Source organism: Pristiophorus japonicus, chromosome 9, assembly GCF_044704955.1.
Source record: "Pristiophorus japonicus isolate sPriJap1 chromosome 9, sPriJap1.hap1, whole genome shotgun sequence".
Lineage (NCBI taxonomy): Eukaryota > Metazoa > Chordata > Chondrichthyes > Pristiophoridae > Pristiophorus > Pristiophorus japonicus.
The window spans coordinates 118362640-118381805 of NC_091985.1; the positions used below are offsets into that span (position 1 = coordinate 118362640).

Genomic DNA, 19166 nt, shown 5'->3' on the forward strand with positions numbered 1-19166 from the left:
AGATGCAGGAAGAATGTTCCTGGTGTTGGGAAAGTCCAGAACCAGGGGACATAGTCTAAGGATAAGGGGTAAGCCATTTAGGACTGAGATGAGGAGAAACTTCTTCACTCAGAGAGTTGTTAACCTGTGGAATTCCTTACCTCAGAGAGTTGTTGATACCAGTTCATTGGATATATTCAAGAGGGAGTTAGATATGGCCCTTACGTCTAACAGGATCAAGGGGTATGGAGAGAAAGCAGGAAAGGAGTACTGAGGTGAATGATCAGCCATGATCTTATTGAATGGTGGTGCAGGCTCGAAGGGCTGAATGGCCTACTCCTGCACCTATTTTCTATGTTTCTATGTTAACTCTACTATAACAAAAACAGAAAATGCTGGAAACACTCAGTCAGTCAGACAGCATCTGTGGAGAGAGAAACAGAGATAACATTTCAGGGCAATTACCTTTTTATTTTACTAATTAGGTGAGCTGGGGTGTTACTGCCAAACTCCGTTGAAGCAGACTTCTATAACGAAAATAAAACAGAGCACTACGTAGAAACATAGAAATTAGGTGCAGGAGTAGGCCATTTGGCCCTTCGAGCCTGCACCACCATTCAATAAGATCATGGCTGATCATTCCCTCGGTACCCCTTTCCTGCTTTCTCTCCATACCCCTTGATCCCCTTAGCCGTAAGGGCCATATCTAATTCCTTCTTGAATATATCCAATGAACTGGCATCAACAAAACTCTGCGGCAGGGAATTCCACAGGTTAACAACCTACGATAGCAGAAACTGCTCAAAAGATCATGAGTTGTTTACTTGGATACCTTTTCTTGCAATAACCTAGAAGATGCTGCGTCGCGAGCCCCTTTTACACCAGCTCCATGTTGACCACTGAAATGTGACCAGGGCAAGACGGTAGAAAACGTTACAGGGTCTTCCAGAGCAAAGTCTGACTTCAGAAATATCTGCAAGATGAGAGGTAAAAGAAATAAAAGAACTAACTTTCAATATTTTTCAGTCCAATAGTCCAGTTTCTATTTAAACAAAAAATAATAGGCAGCTGTGAGGGAGCTGTAGGCCACAAATGAATTAACTGTTAGATGACATTAAATAGCAACAGAACTTACATCTTTGAATTTAAAAATTCATCAGTCCTTTCCCTCTCCAAACACCAAAATATTACCATATAACTTTGCTTTTGGGTGTAGCACTCACTCTGCTGGCTATTTGGTGAGTAGTTGCTCTTTCAAAGTACGAATGGCTAATTTACAATTGATTTAAAGATTACAAGTATAGCAGGTATGCGGTATAATTATTAAAGCCATTTAGAGGGAATAAAGTGTGTGATGTGGTATGTATTGACCATGCCAGATTCTAATTAATAGTGAAGTAAATAATTTTTTTTAAAATTTTTTAAAATGTCCTAGATAGCATTTGTTACCTTCGGTACTTGATCCAAATCTGTTCTTGATTTGTCTGAAATATGAATGCAGTTCCATTAAAATCAAATGATATTATTCAGGTGAATTATCACAGAAATCAAAATATGAATTGAATTGGGAGACAATATTCAAATAATGCAGATATTTATTACAATAAAGTTATTTCTGCCATCCAATACTGAGATATCCATTCACTGGTAATACAAATGCACACAAAGTATCGCTCAAAACAAAGGCCCGACAATGGCGGCTGCACGCCTCCGACCCGTGAAAGAATTGCGAAAGTACCTCCTGGTGCCCAGGCTGTGAAAAGTTGCGGTCTCGAGCCGCGAGGCAATGTGACGGCCCATGTATTCTCGGCGGTGCAGAAGCATACCTGGGATCACATGGACCTGGTCCTCCAATCAATAAGCAGAATTCCATTTCAATCATTTACGAAGGAAATCCCCTAATGATATGCAATGGAATCCCAAAATGTAATAATTATACAATTGACAGAATTGGAATTTTATTCATAAATACCTTCATTCCACCAACCTCAATAAAAATTAAATTTTTTGATAAATTTATATCATTAACACTGTAATCCAGGCCAATATTTGCATAAACTCATTTAACACAGGTACAGTGTATGTGCAAAATTTAGGATATGAAAATGTTTTATTTAACCCTTAGATATCCCCTTACGCTGATGTGAACAGGCCCTGTACCTGCTTGCATTAACGAGAAGACTTGCATGGGAAATTGCTGGCCAGTCCCTTGGCAAATAGCCTAACTCTGTCAGCGATTGCTTTTTCGGGCCCGCGCGGATGACCTTTCAAAGCGCACGGTGACATGCCGCAAGTTCTGGATTTTGCACATGCGCCTGAAGTCCCAAACTTGCGGGGCATTTCAAAGAGAATACGACGGCATAAAAGAGTACGCCATCACAGACACCGCAATTTCAGGGCCAATGAGATTCTCTCTACTATTGCAATACAGTTATACCTTGAGATTTAGCACATGACGGGTAGCGCTATATAACAAGAATGCTGTCGTCGCTCATCAGCACCTGCAGCTCCCTAAACTGCTACCTGAACGAACCTTCTTATTGCTGGACCCTAGACCTGACCGAGGACCTCGAGTTCCGCAGAGCCAACCACAACCTGGCCACGCATATTAGTAAACTGGAGGAGCAGGATCTGTCATTCATAAACAAGCCTCGACCAGCTCAACAAGATCCAGAGAGGAGGGAAAAACACACAAATCTTAAATCCATCACTGAACAACCATTGTGCTGGGACCACTGTTATTTATAATTTACATTAATGATTTGGACTTTGGAACAAGTAACTCTATATCGAAATTTGCATAAGATACCAAACTGACAGTTAAGCGAACAGTGAGGGAGAATGCAACATAATACAAGACGACATGAGAAAACTTGCATACTGGGCAGTTAAGTGGTAAATGAACTTCAACATTAGATAAATGTGAGGTGATACACTTTGGTGGGAAAAATAGAAACATCACCTACACCTTAGAAAATAAGAAACTGAATGGGGTGGAAGAGCAAAGGGATCTAGGATATGAGTGAACAAATCATTAAAAGCAGCATCGCAGGTCAGCAAAGCAATAAGAAATGCTAACAAAGCACTGGAATTTATTTTAGGGGTATAGAATTCAAAAGTGATGAAGTTATGTTAAAATTGTATAGGATCCTACTGTGCATAGTTTTGGTCTCCATACTATAAACAAAACACAGAAGCACTGGAGAAAGTACAAAAAAGATTTATAAGGATGGTACTAGAATGGAGAGATTACCGCTACAGGTTGAACCTCTCTAATGCGGCACCCTCAGGACCTGGCCTGTGCCGGATAAGGGATTTTGCCGGTCGAGGGGAGGTCACGTTAAATTGGACGGTACAGGTACTGATTAAGGGGATATCGGGGCTGGATGGCTTGGGGCTGGGAGTGCGGCAGAGATCGTTGTGCGAGGGAGGGGGGGGAGCGGGCAGTGGATCGCGGGGTCAGGCCAGCGAATGTGTGAGTCGACAGCAAGGAAGGACTTCAATTTGTTCATGTCGGAGCGGTCGGGAATGGTGCCGGACAAGGGAGGTTTAACCTGTATCAGGAAAGATTGAACAGGTTGGGGCTCTTTTCTTTAGAAAAGAGAAAACTTAGAAGTGACCTGATAGAATTCTTTAAAAATTCTGACTAGTTTGAGAAGGTAGATGTGGAGAGAATGTTTCCACTTGGAGAATCCAAAACTAGGGGCCATAAACACAAGATAGTTACTCATCAATCCAATACGGAAATAAGGAAAAATTTATTTCACTAGGGTCACTAGATAGATCCCTAGGATGAGAGGGTTGTCCTATGAGGAGAGATTGAGCCCACACTCTCTAGAGTTTAGAAGATTGAGAGTTGATCTCATTGAAACATGTAAAATTCTGAGGTGGATTGACAGGGTAGATGCTGAGAGGTTGTTTCCCCTGGCTGGAGAGTCTAGAACTAGGGGACATTGTCTCAAGACAAAGGGTCAGCCATTTAAGACTGAGATGAGGAGGAATTTCTTCACTGAGGATTGTGAATCTTTGGAATTCTCTACCCCAATGGGCTTTGGATGCTGAGTCGTTGAGCATATCCAAGGCTGAGAGAGATTTTTGGCCTCTGGGAATCAAGGGATATGGGGATTGGGCGGGAAAGTGGAGTTGAGGTCGAAGATCAGCCATGATCTTATTAAATGGTGGAGCAGGCTCAAAGGGCCTAAATTGCCTACTCCTGCTCCTAATCCTTATGTAAAGTTCTTTCAGAGAATGGTTAGAATGTGGAACTCGCTACCACAGGAAGTGGTTGAGGCAAATAGCTTAGATGCTTTCAAAAGGAAACTAGACGGGTGCATGAGAGAAAAAGGAATAGAAAGATATGCTGAAAGGCTCAGATGAGTTAGATGAAATGGGAGGAGACTCGTGTGGAGTATAAATACCAGCACAGACCAGTTGAGCTGAATGGTCTGTTTCTGTGCTGCATATTCTATGAAATTCTGTGTAATTTAACAACCAAATACCTAATTAAGGCACTAAATTTCTGCTGCTGCAATTATGTGTTATTTTTGTTAAATATAAATATAATTTAAAAAACATGGATCAGTTTTTCATTTGCACTTCATTCATACAATATCACCTAAACGGTAGGAACTTTGACGACACTATAACCGGCAACTTTGACATGAACATCAATGCAAATGGGTAATGGTTAGCGCTTTTTCGTCAATGTAAGCAACTGCCCATTTTAAACATGGACATTTTAAGGGGTGGGAACTGTACTTCAGAGATCATGATCACAGTGGTTTAAAAAGTATAGAATTGTCAAAAGAAAACTTAGGAGCAAATCAAGGTCTAAGAAGAACTGTGGAGGAAAGCTAAAATGAATGGAAAGTGTGTGTGATACTTAGATGACCAACAGAGTTCAAAGGAGCATAAAAGAGAAGAAATATCGTATGATTCTATAAAAGTACAAAGTAAAGTTAAACTATAAAGAGGCAAACAGGTGAAACAAAGGGCGCATGTTAGGAGTTAAACAAAAGGGGGGAAACCAGAGAGAAACACAAGTCAGATGGAGGCCATAAAGGTGTGTTTGGTGTCGGATATTTATGAAGGGGAAACCAGGTTTAACAGAAGAAATGTTGTAATTGGGAACAGGTGGAAACGAAGGCAGCAGCTGAAACAGATCAAATAGTGACTGGGACTCTACAAGTATCATGCAGAAAAACTGAAAACAGCAGACCGGTTGAAAGGACTTGATTTGCACTCTTATTTAAAATAAGCCTGCCTGCTCCCGGTTGCTGAGTGTAGCACAGGCAGCTGTCTAAGAATTAAACAAAAGACTAGCCTGTGTCAGGAATGTAAAAGCATTTTTCCAGATAATGCCTTTCTTTAACTTGCTGCATTCAAACACAGCAGGGCAAACATTGTCTGACTTTTCAAATTCAGACATTGTCTGCACAATAGGTAATCAGAATACTTCACAAATTTCTAAAAATCATGAGGTAACATTTGTCATTTTACTACAGGTACAAGATAAAACTGCTGATTTCCTGAAAAGGATTTTAACACCTGGTCTAACATAGCTTGCAACTCAATATATCTCAACTACTACTTGCAGAAACAGCAGGTTCACAGCATGAAAAGCAAAAGTACTGATTTTTTTTCAAATAATTGATGACGAAACCTAAATGGTCATGTGTCATACCGTGGCTGTGTACAATAGGTGCGAGTGTTCGGTCAAGTCCATCCTTAAGCGGGCATGTTGCCTTGGATTTTTCATGAATCCTTTGTCGCTAAGAATGAGAATCAGGTTAAATGAGATTAAACAATTCCAAGAAACAAAGCTCAAAACATAAATTATTAAAAGGGTAAATACTGTAGATAGTTATAATAATATTAAGTCATTTATTTGGTTTGAGGCTTGAATTACTAGGAAGAATCAGAGTTTAATTTTGAGAAGCAAGCTGCCCTCATCAACTTTGTACAATCTTTTTCAAAACTACTGCTTTGTAAAAACAGTTATAAAATAATGATGCAGGTGGGTGTGTGATTACAGCTAACTAAAGATTAAAAATATAGCAATATCTAGAATCATAGAAATTTGCAGCACAGGTGGCGGCCATTCGGCCCGTCGTGCCTGTGCCGGCTGTTAGAAAGAGCAGTCGTACTTATTCCCACACTCCCTGCTTTTTCTCCGTAACCCCATAATTTCCTCATCCTCAAGTACCTGTTTAACTTCCTTTTCAAATTATTTATGAAATCAGTTTCCACCACCATTTCAGATAGACCATTTCAGAATACCATCAACTCTCGGAGTAAAACAATTTCTCCTCATCTCCCCTTAGATCGTTTGCCAATGATTTTAAATCTATGACCTTTAGTTCTTGACCCACTCGCCAGAGGGAGTATTTTTTCTCCCAATTACTCTAACAAAACCTCTCGTCTTGAAATCCTCCATTAACCTTCTAATCTTCTCTGTTCGAAGTCCAACTTTTCCAACTCCTGCTCCTAACTGAAGTCCCCCATTCCTGGTAACACCCTGGTAAACCTCCTCTGTACGCTTTCTAATGCCTTTAAATCTTTCCTTACGTGTGGTGCTCAAAATAGTCTAAATGGAGGAAAATTCCCCTGCAAGTGATGCAAAAAGCTGAAGTAAAGTTTGTCTTCTACCAGTCCTTACAGAAGTCATATCCTGTAGGTAGGGTGCAAAGTGTTCCTTGGTGATTGGTGGGAGGTAGAAGGAAGGCATAACTTCGGTCTCCATAAAATCCAGTCCCCATGTTTTTGTGAAGAAATCAGATTCCCTTTTAGACAGTCTGGGGTCGTTCAATGCTGCTGGAAGGTTCACTTTGGAATGATAAACAGTCCACCTATGCTGATCTGCCACCACTGATGGGCTATCACATAAACTGCTAGAATCGCCTGTAAAGACAGAATGCATTACTCACATTACAACAAATAAAGAACTTGGAAAGTACAACACAAAGCCAATATCAGAAACTAAAGTCATTGCTGCATTTCAAAACTGCACCTGCGCTTTAACGAACTTTGTCTCCCCACACTGTACCATTCCTCAGATGGGCAGACATTCTGGTTCATGGCCTGTGCCAATGTCAATGGATCTGATGTTAGGAGATACAACGGTGGAAGGGAGCATCACACCTCTGAGCCATGGAGCAAAGGAATGAGCACAATTTACTTTATCAGAAATGATTGAATTTTATTAGTCACTGGGATTATTGCAATATTTGGAAAATAATGAGCGTTAACTTAAAAACTATGATGTGAATTGTGTTGTCACACTACTTCTAAACTAAAACAATGCCATAGGTTACACTGAAACTATCCCTGTTCGTGCACCAGCAGCAAATTTATTAAGGCACTCTGATCATAATGGATCAAAAATTATTTCAAATTGAATAGAGGTAGGCACTCTGTTAGCACAGAGATGTTCTGATCAGATTTCTTGGACAGTTTCTAGATGCAGTAGCACGTAAGCAGCAAGGCAGTCGTGCATCTGATTACAAGTAAAATGCAGTGAACAGCAGAAGAATTGGCAATAACAACCAGAAACAGTTATGAACGAATCTCCAAGGTCAGTGTGGTTTATACTAGCATGTGCAAGTTCAATGGAACAATGTTACAGCAATTTCTAATCTCTTCAAACAGAATTATAGATTCAACAAGTGAGGCTTCTATTAAAGTTTGAGTTCTTCAATCCAAATTCTCTCATTGCTCAAGATTCTGTTCTGCAGAATTTCAAGAACATATAGTCCCTCAGTATAAATTCACATATATAGAATAACCACACTGAATAACTGTGGATACTGCTGTATTTTAAGCATTTACAAATCATACCAAAATAGATGAATGCAGCACAGGAGGCTGCCATTCAGCCCATCATGTCTGTGCTGGCTCTTTGAAAGAGGTGCCCTCTTGTTCCCATACCCTTTGTAAATGTTTCTTTTTAAAGTCTTTGTGAAACATACAGGTTTATGCCTGGAATTCCCCACATCACTGAGTACCCAAAGTTATCTATGAGCAAGTGTTGAGGGTAAATGTCAGACACTGGAGAACGGGGCGCGGGGTGAGGGGGTGAAAGAAAGACAAGAACTAAAATTGGGTTACCTGTTGGTTCCTTGGGACAGACATCTGGCAATGATCTAACGGCTTTAAAGGGTTTTGTAGAAGGATCCATTTCTTTTTTGAACTTTCCATCGCCGCTGCTTGGACGAGGCACTGGTGCAGAACTATGGCTTGAAGCCATTGCATAAGGGCATCCCAAGAAGGTGCCTAGCTGTACAGATACAAAGAAAAAACACAATCAAAAATCACAAACTTGTGGAAAGCAGAAAAGGTGTTTTTTAAATCACCAATTTATCTTGGAGCGAGAGCTTTCCCTTGATAGTGTTTTTTAAGCGCCTGTTGAAGTGTAATTACTAACAGCTGGTTTGAAAGATTTTGATTTTTCTTTTAATTTGGAGAAAATTTAATGAAATGAAATTTATTTTCCAGTATTCTGTTTGAACAAAGAAAATAGGTGACGCACAAGTGAAGCTTGCCTTACATTCCCAATAGGCCCATGACAGCAGCATCAGAGCTGTTTTAGACCAATCCTGTTCCAAGTTTAATACCGCGTGCAAGGATATAAAATAATTTTTCCGAGTTACTGGTCAGGGTCCATCAGAAAATCACTGCCTGATAGGGTGGTGGATAGATTCAATAGTAGCCTTCAAAAAGGGAACTGGATAAATACTTGAAGGAGAAAAAATTGCAGAGATATGGGGAAAAAGCCAGGGAGCGGAGTTAACGGCATCGTTTTTCGAAAGAGCCAGTGCAGATTTGATGGCCCAAATGGCCTCCTTCTGTGCTGTACTATTCTATGATTCTATGTAAGCCACACTTTGAAAATACTAGTGGGTTTACGGTGGTATAGCTCATCACATCAGATATATGAATGGGGAGATTTAAGTGAGATTTGTTAATAGGTTAAGACCTTAAGTCTATGAATAATCGGGATTGTGAGAAGTTTAAAATGAAGGAAATTAGCAAAAATAATATTCTATTTTACTTAATGCAATTGATGTTTGGATTGGAGGGTAGAAGATAAAAACAATGAAGACTGAGTTAGTAAAGGATGTTCATTTTAGTAAAGGATGTTCATTTTCTTCACTGAAGAATGGAATGTTATGTTGGAAGTAAAATGTGCTTCAAACAAACATGAGAAATCAGGCATTATATGATGACAGTCAAAGAGGAGGGGATAAGAGTGAAGAAAAAAAAATGAAGAAATGTTGGTGCTTTGGAGAAATAATGCATGTCCCTTTGTTCTTATTTTAGCTTATTCAAATAATCTGTGCACATGTACACAGTCTAGCCCTCAATTTGGACACATTAGGGAGAACCAAGAGGCATGCATAGAAGTTACATAAACACAGAACTAGGTTAGAAGTCAGGAGGTTTTTCTTTTTATGCAGTTGATGCAGATTTTCTGCAAATGTTCAAAAGGGAACTTAGAAGCAGGAAGAGGCCATTCAGTCCCTCTAGCCTGTTCTGCCATTCAATTAGATCATGGCTGATCTGTACCTTAACTCCATCCACCTGCCTTGGTTCTGTAATACTTAATACTCGTGCCTAACAAAAATTTATCAATCTCAGTTTTGACATTTTCAACTGACCCTCCCAAGCCTCAACAGCTTTTTGGGGGGAAAGACAGTTCCAGATTTCCACGACCCTTTGATGTGAAGAAGTGCTTTCTGACATTACCCCTGAACAGACTAGCTCTAATTTTATGCTCCCTTATTCTTGATTCTCAACCAGAATTAAGAGATTCTCTCTATCCAACCTATCAAATTCTTTAATCATTTTAAATACCTCAATTAGATCACCCCATATCCTTCTATATTCAAGGTAATACAAACCTAGTATATGCAACCTGTCCTCATAATTTAGCTCTGTTAGGCCCGGTATTACTGTATTAGAAACATAGAAAATAGGTGCAGGAGTAGGCCCTTCGAGCCTGCACCACCATTCAATAAGATCATGGCTGATCATTCCTTCAGTACCCCTTTCCTGCTTTTTCTCCATACCCCTTGATCCCTTTAGCCGTAAGGACCATATCTAACTCCCTCTTGAATATATCCAATGAACTGGCATCAACAACTCTCTGCGGCAGGGAATTCCACAGATTAACAACTCTGAGTGAAGAAGTTTCTCCTCATCTCAGTCCTAAATGGTCTGCCCCTTATCCTCAGCTAGAGCTTCTCAAGCGCACAACTGAGATTTTGCACATCAATATTTGTTATCTATTAATCCATACAGCTACTTGTGGGATTCACAGAAGATATTCTCTCAGCTTCATATATGCTACAAACAAAACACAGGTTTCAAGTGTAAAGTGAGTGTTAGACTACTTCGGAGGCTTTTAATCAATGAAGTTGACATTATAATTGGGCCAATTTACTTTCAAATTATTTACAAGGCTGTGAATACAAAATATTACTTGCACTGTAACTACTGAAATAAGTGCAACAGTTCCATATTTACCTATGAGGGAGTCACTTAAAAATAGTGCAACCCCAAAAAGAACTCCAATACAAAGAGACAGGATAAAAGGCCACCGGCGGCCCCAGGTCAAGGTGCAGCTGTCACTTGCAGAACCGATCAGAGGAGTGAAGATCAATCCTAGGATTGGGCTGAGGAACCAGGTGAGACTGCAGTACTGTTCTGGAAGTATTGATGTCAATGACCCTGTTTTTGTCCTTAATTACACTGCAGGGCCCAAATGGCTTGCAGGCACTGGGATTGCCAAAGAGGGGAATAGGGTTTTGGTAGTTAAACTTACCAATGGACAAATCTGCCGCAAATGCGTGGATCAAACTAAAAGGAGGTTCAGCAACCCCATAGAAGAAGCAGAGGAAGAACACGACGTAGAGTTTACTCCACCACAGGTGACCGAACACCGGAACCAAGTGGAGGAGAGCCCAGTCACTGTGGGCAGTCTGAACAAGCCTGAGGCACCGCAAACAGCAGACACTCAGGCCAGCGCCCAACAACCGGAGCCCCAACTCATGCACTCTACAAGGGAGCGTAAACCTCCAGAGAGACTTAACCTCTGATCCCAATAAGACTTTGGGGGGGGGGATGTGATGTCATGTCATGTATTCAACTATCATTGTAACCCATGTATAAGCTGACCTAAGTTTTACACCTTGAGAACATTGACCATAGGGGGCGAACTTGTGGGAGACACTCCGAACCTGGATTTTCCGGTATAAAAGGGGAAGCTCCACCCACCTTCATCACTTGAGGTCTTGGTAATAAAGGTAACTGGTCACAGAGTGACCTTCTCTCAAGTATGCGCCTGGTGTGCATTTAAACTGTATAGTAAGGACATATTAGCAACAAGTTACCCATCCTCTGCCACATAAGAACATAAGAATTAGGAACAGGAATAGGCCATCTAGCCCCTCGAGCTGTGGACTCAGCTCCACTTACCCACCCGCTCCCCATAACCCTTAATTCCCTTATTGGTTAAAAATCTATCTATCTGTGATTTGAATACATTCAATGAGCTAGCCTCAACTGCTTCCTTGGGCAGAGAATTCCACAGATTCCTAACCCTCTGGGAGAAGGAATTCCTTCTCAACTCGGTTTTAAATTGGCTCCCCCGTATTTTGAGGCTGTGCCCCCTAGTTCTAGTCTCCCCGACCAGTGGAAACAACCTCTCTGCCTCTATCTTGTCGATCCCTTTCATTATTTTAAATGTTTCTATAAGATCACCCCTCATCCTTCTGAACTCCAATGAGTAAAGACCCAGTCTACTCAATCTATCATCATAAGGTAACCTCCGCATCTCCGGAATCAGACTAGTGAACTGTCTCTGTACCCCCTCCAAAGCCAGTATATTCTTCCTTCAGTAAGGTGACCAAAACTGCACGCAGTACTCCAGGTGCGGCCTCACCAATACCTTGTACAGTTGCAGCAGGACTTCCCTGCTTTTGTACTCCATCCCTCTCGCAATGAAGGCCAACATTCCATTCGCCTTCCTGATTACCTGCTGCACCTGCAAACTAACTTTTTGGGATTCTAAAAGAGTTTCATGCACAAGGACCCCCAGGTCCCTCTGCACCGCAGCATGTTGTAATTTCTCCCCATTCAAATAATATTCCCAAGGTGGATGACCTCACATTTTCCAACATTGTATTCCATCTGCCAAACCTTAGCCCATTCGCTTAACCTATCTAAATCTCTTTGCAGCCTCTCTCTGTCCTCGACACAACCCGCTTTCCCACTAATCTTTGTGTCATCTGCAAATTTTGTTACACTACACTCTGTCCCCTCTTCCAGGTCATCTATGTATATTGTAAACAGTTGTGGTCCCAGCACCGATCCTTGTGGCACACCACTAACCACCGATTTCCAACCTGAAAAGGACCCATTTATCCCGACTCTCTGCTTTCTGTTAGCCAGCCAATTCTCAATCCATGCTAATACATTTCCTCTGACTCCGCGTACCTTTATCTTCTGCAGTTATCTTTTTTGTGGCACCTTATCAAATGCCTTTTGGAAATCTAAATACACCACATCCATCGGTACACCTCTATCCACCATGCACGTTATATCCTCAAAGAATTCCAGTAAATTAGTTAAACATGATTTCCCCTTCATGAATCCATGTTGCGTCTGCTTGATTGCACTATTCCTATCTAGATGTCCCGCTATTTCTTCCTTAATGATAGCTTCAAGCATTTTCCCCGCTACAGATGTTAAACTAACCGGCCTATAGTTACCTGCCTTTTGTCTGCCCCCTTTTTAAAACAGAGGCGTTACATTAGCTGCTTTCCAATCCGCTGGTACCTCCCCAGAGTCCAGAGAATTTTGGTAGATTATAACGAATGCATCTGCTATAACTTCCACCATCTCTTTTAATACCCTGGGATGCATTTCATCAGGACCAGGGGACTTGTCTACCTTGAGTCCCATTAGCCTGTCCAGCACTACCCCTCTAGTGATAGTGATTATCTCAAGGTCCTCCCTTCCCACATTCCCGTGACCAGCAATTTTTGGCATGGTTTTTGTGTCTTCCACTGTGAAGACTGAAGCAAAATAATTGTTTAAGGTCTCAGCCATTTCCACATTTCCCATTATTAAATCCCCCTTCTCATCTTCTAAACGACCAACATTTACTTTAGTCACTCTTTTCCGTTTTATATATCGGTAAAAGCTTTTACTATCTGTTTTTATGTTTTGCGCAAGTTTACTTTCGTAATCTATCTTTCCTTTCTTTATTGTCTTCTTAGTAATTTTTTGCTATCATTTAAAATTTTCCAATCTTCTAATTTCCCGCTAACCTTGGCCACCTTATACGCATTGGTTTTTAATTTGATACTCTCCTTTATTTCCTTGGTTATCCACGGCTGGTTATCCTTTCTCTTACCGCCCTTCTTTTTCACTGGAATATATTCTTGTTGAGCACTATGAAAGAGCTCTTTAAAAGTCCTCCACTGTTCCTCAATTGTGCCACCTTTTAGTCTGTGTTTCCAGTCTACTTTAGCCAACTCTGCCCTCATCCCACTGTAGTCCCCTTTGTTTAAGCATAGTACGCTCGTTTGAGACACTACTTCCTCACCCTCAATCTGTATTACAAATTCAACCATACTGTGATCACTCATTCCGAGAGGATCTTTTACTAGATCATCGTTTATTATTCCTGTCTCATTACACAGGACCAGATCTAAGATAGCTTGCTCCCTTGTAGATTCTGTAACATATTGTTCTAAGAAATAATCCCGTATGCATTCTATGAATTCCTCCTCAAGGCTACCCCGTGCGATTTGATTTGACCAATCGATATGTGGGTTAAAATCCCCCATGATTACTGCCGTTCCTTTTTCACATGCCTCCATTATTCCCTTCATTATTGTCCGCCCCACCGTGAAGTTATTATTTGGGGGCCTATAAACTACACCCACCAGTGACTTTTTTCCCCTTACTATCTCTAATCTCCACCCACAATGATTCAATATTTTGTTCATTAGAGCCAATATCATCTCTCACAACGGCCCTGATATCATCCTTTATTAACAGAGCTACCCCACCTCCTTTCCCTTCTTGTCTATCTTTCCGAATTGTCAGATACCCCTGTATGTTTAATTCCAAGTCTTGGCCACCCTGCAACCACGTTTCTGTAATGGCCACCAAATCATATCCATTTGTAATGACTTGTGCCGTCAACTCATTTACTTTATTTCGAATGCTGCGTGCGTTTAGGTAGAGTGTTTTAATACTAGTTTTTAAACCATGATTTTTAGTTTTGACCCCTCCTGCAGCCCCTTTATATTCATACATATTGTCCCTTCCTATCACCTTGTGGTTTACACTTACCCCAGTGCTACTCTGCTCTGTTGCCTCCTGCCTTTTGCATTCTTTCTTGGGGTCCTGTTCATCTGAGCTCTCACCCACTCTAACTAGCTCAGAGCCCTCTCCTGGGTTCCGAATATTCCAAATTCCAAGTTGAGGCTTGATTCAGGGCCACTACCAGAAATACTCCACCATGTCCCGCTGGGGTTGTGAGAAGCAGTGATAAGCCTGCCATTCCTCACACAGTGAACTCCTGATTTCTAATGAGTCACAGAGTCTTGGGGCTAGATTTGCGTCAACTTTGCGACCCTGTTTTCGCCGCGATTTAACCCTCCACGGCAAAAACCCGGTCTTCGGGCACCTCTTTGCAGCGGCGCTTCAACGTATTGCCGGGGAGAGATGCGCCGACGTGAAACAATGTGCAACGCTGCGGATTGCGTTATCGTCGTACTTTTGGCACTCTCCGCCACACCCAGTTTAGCGACAGGGTCAAATCTGTCGGTGTAGCCCTGCCAGCAGTGGTAAGTATGAAGAACTGCAAAAAAGATAAGTTAAAGTTTTCATTTTTAAATTATTTTTCAGCGATTTAGTAGGTAAGGGTTTTGTGAATGTTTTTTGCAATTTCCTCCCCTCCCCCTAAGGCCTCTCTCGGTGCGCGACCGGCCTCGGACTAAAGTTGCCGAAACTCATGGTTTGCGCCATGAATCCTTATGCAACCCCGACTTTAGCAATGTGCCCAGACATAAAGGCCAAAATTTATGCCTAAAAACAGCAGTGCAGCGAAAACGTAATTTTGATGTAAAACTACGGTTTTCACTGACAACCGAAAATCTAGCCCTTGGAATTGTAACTCAGAAGGTGACCATTTGGCCCAGCGTGTATGTGGGGGCTAGCTATTCAACTGCAGCAGTCTACTCTAATGACATTTGCCTGTATCCTTGTCAAATACATATCCAATTTCATTGTAAGTGGCGTTATATTGTCTCCCAATTAGTAGCCACTTATGGTGAAGCATTCCATGTCATAATGGCCTACCACGTTCCAAAAAGTTCAATTTTTCCTTTCGTTCTTTGCCCTCATTATCAATTTACAAACCAGCAGAAGCTATTACACTCAAAGTCTTCCACAATTCTGAAAAATTCTATTAGGTCTTCCTTAACCTTCTCTGTTTTAGTGAGAAGAGGCCAGGGTTTTATTTTCCATAACTAAACCTTTTAACTCCCGATATCACTCTCGTGAAGCTTTACTGTACACTATCCATGAATCAAATACAAGTCCTATAATTGGGTGTGTAGAACTGTCATACTATACCTGTGGCCTAACCAATGTCTTGTAAAATTTCAACACTTGTTCTTAGTTGAATGTCAACGCCAACAACTAGTATTTATATAGCCTCTTTAGCACAGTAAAGTGTCTCAAGGCACTTCACAGGAGCATTAGCAAACAACATTTTACACTGAGTCACATAAGGAAATATCAAGGCAGATGACGAAAGGCTTGGTCAACGAGGTAGATTTTAAGGATCGTCTTAAAGGAAGAAAGAGAGGGAGAGGTTTAGGGAGGGAATTCTAGAGCTTAGGGCCTAGGCAGCTGAAGGCACAGGCACCAATGGTGGAGCGATGGAAATCGGGGATACTCAAGAGCCCGGAATTAGAGAAGCACAGAGATCTCAGCAGATTGCGGGGCTGGAGAAGATTACAAGATAGGGAGGGGTGAGGCCATGCAGGGATTTGAAAACAAAAATGAGAATTTTAAAATTGAGGCATTGCTTAACCGGGAGCCAATGTAGGTCAGCGAGCACAGGGCTGGCAAGTGAACAGGACTTGGAGCGAGCTGGGACACAGGCAGCAGAGTTTTGGATGACCTCAAGTTTATGGAATATAAAATCTAGAATCTTATTTGAATATGACTTTTTCTACAAGCACTCTTGCCTTTAAACATATAGGTCTCTGCAGTCAAATATCTGTTCCTCCATTTGTAGAGTATAGATTTTCTTCACTGTTCTTTTTGTCAAAACACATTAATTCATATTTCTCTGCATCTATCACACACCTATGAACCTATTCATCCCACACCTATGAACCTATTCATCCTGCTAACCAGCCTGACCTCCTGCAATCCCTCTCTTCCCCAGTTTCCAATGTCCTCAAATTTGCTATCGTCAGCAAACTTTATTATTCTCTTATCTCCAAGTTATTTATATAAATTATGTTTCAGCAGGGAGATGCCAAGTGGCTATTTCAGTTTCACTCATGTTTTACTGTTGAAAGGCGAGAGAAAAAAGCGCTGAATCCCAGGGTCAGGAACATCCGACAACAAAGTGGACCATTAATGCAAATCTAGAGAAAGAGGGGACGAGGTGAACTGAAAGTCACACGTGAGGAGGAAGACGTATAGGCTGCAAATGATTCCCTGGGCTGTATTGAGAGTATGACTGAATAGTTGCGCCCTCTTTGAAGGGGACTGTCTTACTCTGTTTTAGCACAAGACAAACAGAAACAAGCAAAAACTAAATCAAACTCTTGTGTTGCATTGACTTAAAAGGATAACAGAAAACACATATTTAGCTTAGTGTTTCAAAGAGTTTGTATTTGCACTACCATTTGGCAGCCTACAGTAGTATAATTACAGCTCCATTTTATTTTTAACATCTATACTCCATCAACAGGTAACCGGAAAAAATACCAACAAACATTCAATGTATACACTGTACTGCAAGATAAAAGGAAGTCATATAAATAGACATATGATTTGAATTCAACTTAAGTCATATTGAATTCAACTTAAGTCATAATACTTTAAAGCATTATGACTTAAGTTGAATTCAAATCATATGTCTATTTATATGGTTTCCTTTTATCTTGTAGTACAGTATTTACATTTATGTTTATGCAAGAGTGTATCTTATGTGAAATTATTGCACTGCTGTGTGTTTTTATCTTTCTGACAGACAGAATTCAGAATTACCTTATTACATAGTAATTTACAGCAGAGAAACAGGCCATTCAGGCCAACAGATACATGCTGGAGTTTATGCTCCAGACGGGCCTCCTCCAACCCTTCTTCATCTAACCCTATCAGCATATCCTTTCTCCCTCGTGTTTATCTAAACTTCCCTTTGAATGTATCTATACTATTTGCCTCAACTATTCCATGTGATAGCAAGTTTCACATTCTAACCACTCTCTGGGTAAAGACGTTTCTCCTAAATTTCCTATTGAATTTATCAGTGACTATCTGATATTTATGGCCTCTAATGCTGATGTCCCGAGCAAATGGAAACATTTTCTTGACATCTACCCTATCAAATCCCTTCATAATCTTAAAGACCTATATTAGATCATTCCCTCAGACTTCTCTTTTTTTTAAAAAAAGAGCCCCAGTCTGATCAATATTTCCTGGCAGGTATAACCTCGCAGTTTTATCCTAGTAAACCTTCTCCAGTGCCCTTTTACAAGAACCAAAAACCATTAAAAGGTTCCTTGATGCCTATTATCTTTATCTTTGCATATTGCAACTCAGAAAAGATAGAAAGAAAATGACACTTCGAGACTACTTTACACCAAATTGAAATTGTCCCAGTGTTTGAGAGTAGGCGTTTGTGAACATCCAGGCAGGGTGCAAAAATAACTTGGTAAATTTGTGTACTACCTGTACTCTTAAATAAAAGGGAATTCATCGAACAACAACTCGACAAGTCACATTTAGTATTTAAAAGCACATTTATACCACATTTTACAATGGGCCATTGAAAACAAGATCTATTGGTGTCACCAAATTCATAATAGCAAACAATATAAACATAAATTTATGGTGATTTTTTTATTCCCCTTTTTTAAAGTTATCTTTCATTTCAGAAACATAAATAGTGAGGTTCCTGGGTCAAAGCATACTGGTAAATTAATAATGAACAAAGACAACATTTGTGCCAAGTTAAGCTGTCATAAGATACAGCCAGAGCTTTCCCACGTACTAAGAATGGAACAGTATCATACTGAAACCAGAGCTAGAGGAATAGTAATTTAGCCTTCAGCATATCTGAAATTTACAGTATTAATGGTATAACTGTGACAATGTTAATATTTTATGTAAGCAAGCAATGGTGTATCCCAGAGATCAATGTTGGGACCATTGTTCTTCTCAATATACATATACATCTAGACTTGGGTATGTAGTGCACAATATCAAAATTTGCAGATGTCACACAAATAAGGAATGTAGGTTTGCAATCAACTTCAGGGGGGACACCAATATTAAATCGGGCAATAATTGTCTGATGAAATTAAATGCAGGAGAAAAATGAAGTGATTACATTTTAGAAGGAAGGATAAGAGGCAATATACAGGTTGAACCTCCCTTAACCGGCACCCTCGGGACCTGGCCTGTGCCGGATGAGGGATTTTTCCGGATATGGGGAGGTCATCGGCCCAGGGGGGGGGTGAGGAGAGACCGGCCCGAAGAGCTGGCGTGGCCCCAAGGACCGTGGCTGCAGGAGTTCCAGCAGGGCAACAAGGAGGAGGCAGCCAATCGAGGAGAAAGATTATATTGGTGAGTAGGATTTTGACCGGCTGCATTCTGCGCATGCGCCACCCGGGAATGGTGCCGGACGAGGGGTGGTGCCGGATAAAGGAGTCCCAGATAAGAGAGGTTCAACCTGTACTCTAAAAGTAGAGGGTCAGAGAGACTCAAGGGTTCAGATACAAAATCTTTAAAAATGGAATGCCAAATTGTTAAAGCTGTTTTAAAAAAGCATATGGGGTCTTAAATATGGGCATAGAGCACCAAAGCAAAAACAAGTATTGCTAAACCTATACAAATCATTGGTTATGCCTTAGTAAGAATATTGT

General features: G+C 40.8%; 1 protein-coding gene across 7 annotated transcripts in view; it reads right to left on the minus strand.

Moving 5' to 3' along the window:
• The window catches only part of vps54 (VPS54 subunit of GARP complex), a 142195-nt gene that overhangs the window by 101857 nt on the left and 21172 nt on the right, over positions 1 to 19166 (minus strand). For all 7 annotated transcript variants that reach the window (XM_070889763.1, XM_070889764.1, XM_070889760.1 and 4 more), the window contains exons 2-6: positions 8086 to 8254; positions 6638 to 6879; positions 5663 to 5750; positions 1429 to 1463; positions 812 to 952 (exon numbers count right to left, since the gene is read on the minus strand). In XM_070889763.1, the coding sequence (XP_070745864.1) occupies positions 812 to 952; positions 1429 to 1463; positions 5663 to 5750; positions 6638 to 6879; positions 8086 to 8224 (645 nt within the window). In that variant the 5' untranslated portion in view covers positions 8225 to 8254. The remainder of the gene's footprint in view (positions 1 to 811; positions 953 to 1428; positions 1464 to 5662; positions 5751 to 6637; positions 6880 to 8085; positions 8255 to 19166) is intronic.